General features: G+C 39.4%; 2 protein-coding genes across 3 annotated transcripts in view; one reads left to right on the plus strand and one right to left on the minus strand.

The window, feature by feature from the left end:
* Positions 1-12,577, minus strand: part of LOC133545407 (oocyte zinc finger protein XlCOF6.1-like) — a 235,001-nt gene that overhangs the window by 176,239 nt on the left and 46,185 nt on the right. The gene's annotated exons all lie outside the window — the stretch shown is intronic.
* LOC133545391 (gastrula zinc finger protein XlCGF57.1-like) overlaps positions 1-12,577 on the plus strand; it is a 211,375-nt gene that overhangs the window by 2,317 nt on the left and 196,481 nt on the right. The window contains exon 3 of one of the 2 annotated variants that reach the window (XM_061890924.1): positions 4,473-8,208. The exons of the other annotated variant lie outside the window; for it this stretch is intronic. Within the exon in view, the coding sequence (XP_061746908.1) occupies positions 4,473-5,872 (1,400 nt within the window). The 3' untranslated portion in view covers positions 5,873-8,208. Of the gene's footprint in view, positions 1-4,472; positions 8,209-12,577 lie in introns of those variants that run through there. 2 annotated transcript variants of the gene reach the window in all.

Raw genomic sequence — 12,577 nt, forward strand, 5'->3', positions numbered from 1 at the left:
CAGTGTAATTGCTGGGGTGTAACCATGTGACCTAGAGGCCGTCCTCCGAACCTCGCATGGTCAAATGAAGGCAAACATTCAATATGGCTACTGTTTATTTACCAGCTGCACATATGTCAGCCTATTTCAAAGGTTTAGTGGTGAAGATAAGAGATGTACACCATTGATTGATTGATTGATTGATTGATTGATACTTTTATTTGTAGATTGCACAGTTCAGTACATATTCCGTACAATTGACCACTAAATGGTAACACCCAAATACGTTTTTCAACTTGTTTAAGTCAGGGTCCACGTTAATCAATTCATGGTAAAGTACCATTTTTTTTAGTACTGGTTCCTAATTATGTCGTCCATGAGGACCGTGAAGATTCTGGAGTAACGACACAACTACTTGTATTTTTAATTCCAGCTGACTGACGTAACTATGACACGTTGTCACATTGAGTTTAGCTGCCGTTGCTACACATTACAATCAGCTTTGAATAATGACAAATAAGGACGCAACAAAAGTTTGATGTGAGTGTTATTGACAAGAAGATGACATAACTGCATTTCACCTTGTACTGCACACACAGTTGACTTCTATAAGACTACAAATAAACAGCTGTTGATAAAAGACTTCCCTGCTCTGAGATGTTACAGAACATCATGTTGGGGGTGTTCAACCTCTTGTGGTAATAGGAATGCCTTTGAGCCGCCCTCGATATGTAGAAATATCTTGGCTTTACTCTAACACCTTTTCTTGATCAAACGCTCTGAAAAACGTCTTCTAGTCCACAGGTTTATTGACCATAAAAAAGGGTAAAACTGAAAGCATACAAGCAGAAAGGATGCTTACATTACAGACATGCACACACAGCCACTTACACACACAAGCATGCTACAATTAAACATGAATTATGCGGTGTGTTGAACTTAAATGGATAAATAAACCCCACAAAATATGTAATCCAAGTGCTCTACAGCAAACTATCTTACTATGCTAACATTCTCTTCACTGTATGAATTATGAAAATTATCATGACTGACTTTTGGCCATAAAACGTTCCAAATTACATCACAGCCGACAAATGATACGGCTCAATCAAATATTAACATACTACTCAATGATACATACCGATGATACTTTGTTTGACATGAGATTCGAGCGGATGAACACGTTTGCAATCGTCACTGAACTAGCTTAAAGAAGACTTGAAAGGAACTCCTTGTTGTCTCCTGTTAACATGGACATGACTGTAAACTAGGCAATGCTGCCTCCTGCTGTCTAAAGGAGGAAGTGCACCTCACTCTTGAATTCCAAAGTGAACTTAAACACTGGTTTTACATATACTATCTATAAATTCAATACACAAGACAGAACAGCGTTTTTTACTTCCACAAATTACATGTAGTACCGATAAATACTGGTATCGATAAGGAATATCGATTAGGGTAGTGAAGTGAAGTGAATTATATTTATATAGCGCTTTTCTCAAGTGACTCAAAGTGCTTTACATAGTGACACCTAATATCTAAGTTACATTTAAACCAGTGTGGGTGGCACTGGGAGCAGGTGCGTAAAGTGTCTTGCCCAAGGTCACAACGGCAGTAACTACGATGGTACAAGCGGGAATCGAACCTCCAACCCTCAAGTTGCTGACACGGCCACTCTACCAACCAAGCTATGCCAAGCTATGCCAGGGTATTATATTGATGAATTATTAACGATTTATTCCCATACTGAAGATACAAGCCAGATATCTTAACAAAATAATTTCAAAGTTTATTTGGATTTAATTTTGGGGACGGCGTGGCGGGGTTGGGAGAGTGGCCGTGCCAGCAACCTGAGGGTTCCAGGTTCCATCCCAGCTTCTGCCATCCTAGTCACTGCCATTGTGTCGTTGGGCAAAACACTTTACCTACCTGCTCCCAGTGCCACCCACATTGGTTTAAATGTAACTTAGGTATTGGGTTTCACTATTTAAAGCGCTTTGAGTCACTAGAGAAAAGCGGTATATAAATATAATTCACTTTAATTCACATGATATGTTGTTGTTCTATTTTTTATAATTTCAAGGGGAACTGCACTTTTTGGAATCATTCAAATGTTTCAATGTCCACATTTCTCTGTTGATGCAATTGTTGATGACTGAAGTTCTGATATCAACCAAAGCTCCCCACCCACCCCCCGGATTGTAAATAATGTAAATAATTCAATGTACATACTATGATGATTAACTTGTGTGATGACTGTATTATGCTGATAGTATATATTTGTACCATGAATTGATTAACGTGGACCCCGACTTAAACAAGTTGAAAAACTTATTCGGGTGTTACCATTTAGTGGTCAATTGTACGGAATATGTACTGTACTGTGCAATCTACTAATAAAAGTATCAATCAATCAATCAATCAATTCACAGTCCCTATGTAAGTTAAAGTTAAGGTCCCAACGGTAGTCACACACTAGGTGTGGTGAAATTATCCTCTGCATTTGACCCATCCCCAAGTTCACCTCCTGGGAGGTGAGGGCAGCGGAGGCCGCACTCGGGAAGCATTTGATCATATAACCCCCAACCCTTGATGCTGAGTACCAAGAAAGGAGGCAATGAGTCCCGTTTTTATAGTCTTTGGTATCACTCGGCCAGGGTTTAAACTCACGACTTTCCAGTCTCAGGGCAGACACTCTAACTACAAGGCAACTGAGCAGCTCAATGGTTAATGCATCCTCAATAGAAGATAAACCTTTGCAAAAGTTAGCTACCAATTAAGTCATTGGTAGCCGCTCTATTCTGCCTATAAAGTGGTTTAAATAACATTCTAAAACCCCCTTCAACATTTTAAATACACACTGTAAGTATATATGTAATGTAGTAGCATTCTTAATATCATTTCATATTTACATATCTTGCTCATTTTAAGCATACAATATCTGCTCTCCCTGGGATGCCGACTGATGGGATGTTCATATCTTCCCGTTTAGATGAAGAATTAATGCTCACAAAGGATTAAAAAGGGTGGGTGCGAAAGGGCGTATTTTTGTGTCTTTCTTGCCATCTCCAGGTCTAAGTTGGATGTCAAAGTTGACCAAGTTCTCGGTTTATGTCGACAACCCTCTACTAAATAAGTGAGAAGCATGATTTATAATCTAGAATTAGCTTTCACCATCTTAGAGGCGAGAAAGCAGTTCAGTATGTCAATATAGCAGCATAAGCTAGTTACTTCTGTGATCAATGCGCCGCTAAAAGTAGGTCCTTAACGTTAGCGCTTATAATAACTATATCACTAATACTTGGTTAATATTCAGGTCACAAAATGTAAATGGAGTATTGTTGGCAGTTTTTGGATGTTTTTTCAGAGGACTTAGTGGGTCTAATAGAGGAGCTCCCATTGACTCCAATGTTAACTGATTTTTGTTCACGTTTATTTACTAAATGACATTCATAAAAATTAAAAACGTGTCTTACATAAGGATTGTGAATGACAGGCGACATTTGAAAAAAGTGCAGTTTTCTTTGAATTTGTCGGATAAGTAAACAGCCCTTCGAATTAAAGAGGAAAAACAATTGAGGTTGTTTATAGATATTATCCACTATGAAGTTACAGTAAAACTACGCACTCAAGGGAAAGTACATTCATATACACATGAAGTACACATATGTGTAAGAATCATGTTAACCACCAAAATATTGTCTCGTTCTTCTAAAGCCAATATCCAATATCCTTTGGTGAGCTGACCGTATCGTCAAACTCTTAGTTAAAAGCACACCATCCCCCTGACATGACACTTCCACGTGATGTAGAACAGTAGTACAACATTTTAAACATACACATCTGAAGAATATTATAAAATAAATACATTTGGTGGGCCAAACAATACGACTCGACGAACCAATGTTTGGTTTGGGCGATATGACCTAAAATCTGTATCCTAATAACAATATATGTCACGATATATCATTTGGTATATGATTGATAATAGAATAATTTCAAAACTGGTTACAAAAGCTCCTAATTTGGCAGCTGACATATGCAGTAACATATTGTGTCGTTTCTAATTGTATCATTTTGTTGAAACAATTATTAATAATGTACTTGTTTATTTACTGTTAATATCTGGTTACTTTCTGTAAGAAAATAATACTGGAAATTATGTAATATTTTACTGCATATATCAGTAACTGAATTCGGAGCCTGTGTAGCCTGTTTTAAAATGGTTCTATTAGTAATTATATTTAAAATAATGTATCGCAAAATCAATTTTAAACCATATCGTTCATCATAGTAAAAAGTCCTGTCATCCTAGTTTTTCTTTTCCTGTGAATAATGTTGTAAAGAGCAGCGTGTTTGTGCGTCACTGAGATTTAAAGGCAGTTCATACGATAACTTGTTATTTCGAAGTACATGTAAAAGTACTGAATGCATTGTGTGACTGAGCAGTGATGGATTTTTCTAAAACGTGTTTGTCTTCTTGTGTCCTGCAGATGTCTGTGAAGAACATCTTCTCCCTGAGCAACAGAAGTGGAATTTCAGGATGGAGCCACAGCCCTCCCACATTAAAAGAGAAGAGGAACACCCACTGATCCCCCATTTTAAAGAGGACGAGGATGACCCACAGACCACTGACATCAAACAGGAAGAGGAGGACCCACTGAGCCCCCATTTAAAAAAAGAAGTGGAGGACCCATTGACACCCCATTTTAAAGAGGAAGCAGTTTATCAACTGAGTCCTCACATTAAAGAGGAAGAGAAGGACCCACTGACCCCTCACATTAAAGAGGAAAAGGAGGAACACCGTATCAGTCAGGAGGGAGAACATCTTGATTGGTTGGAAGAGTTCCCAGTCATTGGTGTCCCTGTGAAGAGGGAAGGTGATGAGGTCAAAGGTGAAAGTGAGGAGAAGAGAGAGGCGGAGCCTCCAAGCAGCAATTCAACACAACACATGACAACAGAAGCTGATGGAGACCACTGTGGAGGATCACAAGCAGACAAGCTCTTAGCTCCACTATCAGATAGTGAGGACACAACGTCACACTCTCCTGACACTGATGATGAAGACTCTAAAGATGATAAGACATGTCACACTGACAACACTCACTTCACATGTTCTCTCTGTGACAAAACTTTTAAATACCATTGTCGTCTGAAAACACACATGAGAACACACACTGGAGAAGAAGCCTCTTCATGCGCAATCTGTGGTAAAGGTTTTACTCGAAGATACTCTTTGAAAACACACATGACAACACACACTGCAGAAAAAGCCTTTTCATGCGCAATCTGTGGTAAAGGTTTTACTCGAAGACACTCTTTGAAAACACACATGACAACACACACTGCAGAAAAAGCCTTTTCATGCGCAACCTGTGGTAAAGGTTTTACTCGAAGGCACTCTCTGAAAACACACATGAGAGTACACTTTGGAGAAAAACCTTTTTCATGTTCAATCTGCGGTAAATATTTTACACATAAGTCAAATTTGAAAGTACACATGAGAATACACACTGGAGAAAAACCTTTTTCCTGCTCAGAATGTGGTAAAAGTTTTGTACTAAATTATAGTCTAAAAGTGCACGTGAGAACACACACTGGAGAAAAACCTTTTTCATGTTCAATCTGCGGTAAAGCTTTTACTCAAAAGCCCAATTTCAAAGCACACATGCAATTACACACTGGAGAAAAAGAGTTTTCATGTTCAATCTGCGGTAAAGATTTTACTCGAAGAGACCATTTCAAAACACATATGAGGATACACACTGAAGAAAAACATTTTACCTGCTCAGAATGTGGTAAAAGTTTTGTAATAAATCAAAGTTTAAAAGTACACACAAAAACACAAACTGGTGAAAAACCTTTTATATGTTCAGTATGTGGTAAAAATTAAAAAGAAAGACAGCAATTAAAATCACACATGAGAACACACTCTGGTGAAAAAACAAACTCCTGTTCGAACTGCAACAAAAGCTTTTGTCAACTAGACACTATTACTGTTCACATGAGAAGACATACAGGAGAGAAAGAGTTGAGTTGCAGTGTGTGTGGTGAAAGATTCTCTTCTAAGTACCAGTGTAAGAAACACAAGTGTGCTGGTGAGAACAGCAGCAGCAAATGAAACTGCAAGATTTGAAATAAACTGTCAAAACTTGAACTTTGACTTTCTAACAACATCAGCACATATAACATGTGTGACATCATTGTTGTGTAACACAATCTTGTTATAATGATTCTAACATTTATAGATTAGACACTTCATATTAGTGCTTTTATTTCAGTCAAGTACATGAGTTAATTAACACATTTGTGTACTCTAAAATAAACAAAACAATTTGAAAAATTGAGAATAAACAGTACATAAAATATGTTACATACAATAAACATTTTGTGTAGATATTCATAATTCACTTTTATACTTATTCATTATAGGGTTTTTTATATGTTTTTTAAAACAATGAAGTGTTACATATTTTATTTTCTAATTCGAGATGACTCCATAGATGAAGTCCTTTATATGATATACAAACCCCGTTTCCATATGAGTTGGGAAACTGTGTTAGATGTAAATATAAACGGAATACAATGGTTTGCAAAATCTGTTCTACCCATATTCAGTTGAATGCACTCCAATGACAAGATAGTTGGTGTTCAAACTCATAAACTTTATTTTTTTTTTTTTGCAAATAATAATTAACTTAAATTTCATGGCTGCAACAACTGCCAAAGTAGTTGGGAAAGGGCATGTTCACCACTGTGTTACATCACCTTTTCTTTTAAGAACACTCAATAAACGTTTGGGAACTGAGGAAACTAATTGTTGAAGCTTTGAAAGTGGAATTCTTTCCCATTCTTGTTTTATGTAGAGCTTCAGTCGTTCAACAGTCCGGGGTCTCCGCTGTCGTATTTTATGCTTCATAATGTGCCACACATTTTCGATGGGAGACTAGTCTGGACTGCAGGTAGGCCAGTCTAGTACCCGCACTTTTTTACTACGAAGCCACACTATTGTAACACGTAACTTGGCAATTTCTTGCTGAAATGAGCAGGGGCGTCCTTGATAACGTTGCTTGGACGGCAACATATGTTGCTCCAAAACCTTTATGTACCTTTCAGCACTAATGGTTTCACAGATGTGTAAGTCTTTGCGCCTAGAACAATCCAGATGGTTCTTTTCCTCTTTGATCCGGAGGACACAACGTCCACAGATTCCCCCAAAAAACTGAAATGTGGACTCGTCAGACCACAGAACACTTTTCTACTTTGCATCAGTCCATCTAGATGAGCTTAGGCCCAGTGAAGCAGCGGCGTTTCTGGGTGTTGTTGATAAATGGCTTTCGCTTTGCATAGTAGAGCTTTAACTTGCACTTACAGATGTAGCGACCAACTGTATTTAGTGACAGTGGTTTTCTGAAGTGTTCCTGAGCCCATGTGGTGATATCCTTTAGAGATTGATGTCGGTTTTTGATACAGTGCCGTCTGAGGGATCGAAGGTCACGGTCACATGGAGTGATTTCTCCCGATTCTCTGAACCTTTTGATGATATTATGGACTGTAGATGTTGAAATTCCTAAATTTCTTGCAATTGCACTTTGAGAAAGGTAGTTCTTACACTGTTTGACTATTTGCTCACGCAGTTGTGGACAAAGGGGTGACCCTCGCCCCATCCTTGTTTGTGAATTACTTAGCATTTCATGGAAGCTGCTTTTATACCCAATCATGGCACCCACCTGTTTCCAATTAGCCTGCACACCTGTGGGATGTTCCAAATAAGTGTTTGATGAGCATTCCTCAACTTTATCAGTATTTATTGCCACCTTTCCAAACTTCTTAGTCATGTGTTGCTGGCATCAAATTCTAAAGTTAATGATTATTTGCAAAAAAATTAAAATGTTTATCAGTTTGAACATCAAATATGTTGTCTTTGTAGCGTATTCAACTGAATATGGGTTGAAAATGATTTGTAAATCATTGTTTTCCATTTATATTTACATCTAACACAATTTCCCAACTCATATGGAAACGGGGTTTGTACATCATTTGAACAGTTGTGTTTTATACAAGATCATTTACTTTTAAAATGTGTGACTTTATGAATCATTTGATGGGTCTCTAAAATCTATTCTACCAAGTATCTTGACTACTCTCTTTTGTAATATGAATATTGTTTTGTGGTTGTTTTATATGTATGTCCCCACACCATTATGCAATAAACAATGTATGCTTCAACTCTGTGACATGCGGTGAGGTTTATAGCTGGTGAGGCACTGACATAATCAGAATCAGATTTACAAATATAAAGTATGCGCTCTGCGCAGATTATTTGCCATTTGATTGGCAGCAGTTTACGGGTTATGTTTCATTTCTGAATTCTTTACACATACACAATGTGCATTTCATCAAAAACGAAACAAATGTAATGTTATCGCCGTCTTACCTTATAAATGAAGTCCATGTTCCGGTCCTTCTGGATAAAAATAGCCGTCACTTTCTGGTAAAAGTCCTCCTTCACTTCCTTCAGTTTTAAAAGTCTTATAAGAGTTCAACATAGTTGCCGCGATTAGCAGAGCTCCTACTCTCATCATTTCCACGAAATGCGAGCTGCCGTTTGGCGAGGAAGCAGGTCGCATTAGTGACATCTTTTAAAATCTCTCGGTTCTCTTTTACCTGAGCATTGTGGACACTGATGTTGAGTCGCCGCTGTTCATCCAAAGCCAAGTCTGTCCTCCTCATCCCAAACGTTTTTGGCGCAATCTAGCTTTCAATCAATCAATCAATGTTTACTTATATAGCCCTAAATCACTAGTGTCTCAAAGGGCTGCACAAACCACCACGACATCCTCGGTAGGCCCACATAAGGGCAAGGAAAACTCACACCCAGTGGGACATCGGTGACAATAATGACCCAGTGGGACGTCGGTGACAATGATGACTATGAGAACCTTAGAGAGGAGGAAAGCAATGGATGTCGAGCGGGTCTAACATGATACTGTGAAAGTTCAATCCACAATGGATCCAACACAGTCGCGAGAGTCCAGTCCAAAGCGGATCCAACACAGCAGCGAGAGTCCCGTTCACAGCGGAGCCAGCAGGAAACCATCCCAAGCGGAGGCGGATCAGCATCGCAGAGATGTCCCCAGCCGATACACAGGCAAGCAGTACATGGCCACCGGATCGGACCGGACCCCCTCCACAAGGGAGAGTGGGACATAGAAGAAAAAGAAAAGAAACGGCAGATCAACTGGTCTAAAAAGGGAGTCTAGTTAAAGGCTAGAGTATACAAATGAGTTTTAAGGTGAGACTTAAATGCTTCTACTGAGGTGGCATCTCGAACTGTTACCGGGAGGGCATTCCAGAGTACTGGAGCCCGAACGGAAAACGCTCTATAGCCCGCAGACTTTTTTTGGGCTCTAGGAATCACTAATAAGCCGGAGTCTTTTGTACGCAGATTTCTTGCCGGGACATATGGTGCAATACAATTGGCAAGATAGGATGGAGCTAGACCGTGTAGTATTTTATACGTAAGTAGTAAAACCTTAAAGTCACATCTTAAGTGCACAGGAAGCCAGTGCAGGTGAGCCAGTACAGGCGTAATGTGATCAAACTTTCGTGTTCTTGTCAAAAGTCTAGCAGCCGCATTTTGTACCAACTGTAATCTTTTAATGCTAGACATGGGGAGACCCGAAAATAATACGTTACAGTAATCGAGGCGAGACGTAACAAACGCATGGATAATGATCTCAGCGTCTTTAGTGGACAGAATGGAGCGAATTTTAGCGATATTACGGAGATGAAAGAAGGCCGTTTTAGTAACGCTTTTAATGTGTGCCTCAAAGGAGAGAGTTGGGTCGAAGATAATACCCAGATTCTTTACCGTGTCGCCTTGTTTAATTGTTTGGTTGTCAAATGTTAGAGTTGTATTATTAAATAGAGTTCGGTGTCTAGCAGGACCGATAATCAGCATTTCCGTTTTTTTGGCGTTGAGTTGCAAAAAGTTATTGGACATCCATTGTTTAATTTCATTAAGACACGCCTCCAGCTGACTACAATCCGGCGTGTTGGTCAGCTTTAGGGGCATGTAGAGTTGGGTGTCATCAGCATAACAGTGAAAGCTAATACCGTATTTGCGTATGATGTCACCTAGCGGCAGCATGTAGATGCTGAAGAGTGCAGGGCCAAGGACCGAACCCTGGGGAACTCCACACGTTACCTTAACGTAGTCCGAGGTCACATTGTTATGGGAGACGCACTGCATCCTATCAGTAAGATAAGAGTTAAACCAAGACAGGGCTAAGTCTGACATACCAATTCGTGTTTTGATACGTTCTAATAAAATATTATGATCGACGGTATCGAAAGCAGCGCTAAGATCGAGGAGCAGCAACATAGATGACGCATCAGAATCCATCGTTAGCAATAGATCATTAGTCATTTTTGCGAGGGCTGTCTCCGTGGAGTGATTTGCCCTGAAACCGGATTGAAAGGTTTCACATAGATTGTTAGACGCTAAGTGTTCATTTAATTGCTCCGCAACAATTTTTTCAAGGATTTTTGAAATAAAGGGAAGGTGAGACACCGGTCGGTAGTTTACCATGAGGTCAGGATCGAGGTTAGGTCTTTTAAGAAGAGGATGAATAACCGCTTTTTTGAATGCTAGGGGAACAGTGCCCGAGGAGAGTGATAAGTTTATAATATTTAGCACTGATGGACCTAATAATACAAAGAGCTCCTTGATCAGTTTCCCAGGAAGAGGGTCAAGTAAACATGTTGTCTGTTTTATTCCATTTACACGTTGTAACAATTCCTCTAATGTTATTTCCTCAAAACGAGAGAAACTATTTTGGAGGGCAGTATCCGCCGTATATACAATCGTGTCAGTGTTAATAGAACCCCGTTGTAGTTGGGACGCATTGTCTTTAATCTCCTTTCTAATGACTTCAATTTTCTTACTAAAGAATTGCATAAAGTCATCAGCTGAGTGGGTTGAGCTACTGGAAGGGGTCCCTTGTTGGGTTAGCGATGCTACCATACTAAACAAAAATTTAGGATCGTTTTTATTACGGTGGATGAGATTTGAGTAATATTTAGCTTTAGCTAAGGTAAGCATGCGTTTATAAGTTATTAAACCATCACTCCATGCTTGATGGTGCACCTCAAGTTTAGTCGTGCGCCATTTGCGTTCCAGCTTTCTACATAATAATTTTTGAGCTCTAGTTTCTTCTGTAAACCACGGGGTGCGCTTTTTTGGAGCCTTTTTTAACTTTAGCGGTGCTATGTTATCAATGGTTTCGCGCAGGGCGTCGTTAAAGTTGTTAGTGAGGTTATCAATAGAGCCCACATACTTTGGGAATGGTGCCATTACCGAGGGCAGTAGGTCAGCAAGAGTTGTCGTTGTGGCTGTATTAATGTTACGGCTGCTATAGCAGTTATTATTATTATTAGTTTGACGAACATGCGTCTGAACCTCGAATTTTATAAGGTAATGATCGGACAATACTTTAGTATACGGGAGTATCGTAACTTTGGAAACGGTGATACCCCTGACAAGCACTAAGTCTATCGTATTACCGTTGCGATGCGTGGGTTCATTTATTATTTGTGTGAGACCAGAGCTATCAATTACAGTCTGGAGCGCTACGCACGGTGGGTCCGATGGGGTATTCATATGGATATTAAAGTCCCCAATTATGATTATATCATCGGCGTGTGTCACTAGATCAGCAACGAACTCCGACCGCTCATGTTTGGTGAGGCTTTTTTGCAATTTCTTTAGGTCACAAAATCCCATTTGAGTCCACACAGTTCCACAGGCTGAAAAAAGAAGACAAGGAAAGCAGAAAAGGCAGTTTCTTGCAGAACATCCACAAAGCCAGTTTTTTCACGTATACCACTCTATTTGGAAAGAGCGAGTAACTTTCTGTCTTGCTGAGTGAAACAAACCATTCAGCTCCGGCATTGGTCTTCCTTTAGTAATTATCTCCTGCTTAGCTTTAAAGTCCACTTTAGAAGTGCGGGAATGGAGTGATCCATGTTGAAAGTCGGGGTGCACGAGACGGAAAAAATAAGTCGCTGCGGCACTTACCCGCTGAGGCCACCATATGTCTGGGATCATGAGCGCCCTGCACCTATCATGAGGCACGAGAACTGTTTGCCTCACCTCAGACTTTTTTCTCTGCCGTTTTGAACACTCAGCAACACACCAGACAAGAATGCGCTCTGGCCGCAAGGCAGAGAGAAGTTTACGAGGGATTCAGAAATATCAGCGATTTTAAAGAAAAAATAACCCAAATTGGTGAAGCTACAAACCCTGTTTCCATAGGAGTTGGAAAATTGTGTTAGATGTAAATATAAACGGAATATAATGATTTGCAAATCATTTTCAACCCATATTCAATTGAATGCACTATAAAGACAATATATTTGATGTTCAAACTCAAACTTTATTTTTTGGGGCAAATAATAATTAACTTAGAATTTCATGGCTGCAATAATTGCCAAAGTAGTTGGGAAAGGGCATGTTCACCACTGTGTTATATCATCTTTTATTTAACAACACTCAATAAACGTTTGGGAACTGAGGAAACTAATTGTTGAAGCT

The sequence above is a fragment of the Nerophis ophidion genome, linkage group LG28 (assembly GCF_033978795.1).
Source record: "Nerophis ophidion isolate RoL-2023_Sa linkage group LG28, RoL_Noph_v1.0, whole genome shotgun sequence".
NCBI classification, from domain to species: Eukaryota; Metazoa; Chordata; class Actinopteri; order Syngnathiformes; family Syngnathidae; genus Nerophis; species Nerophis ophidion.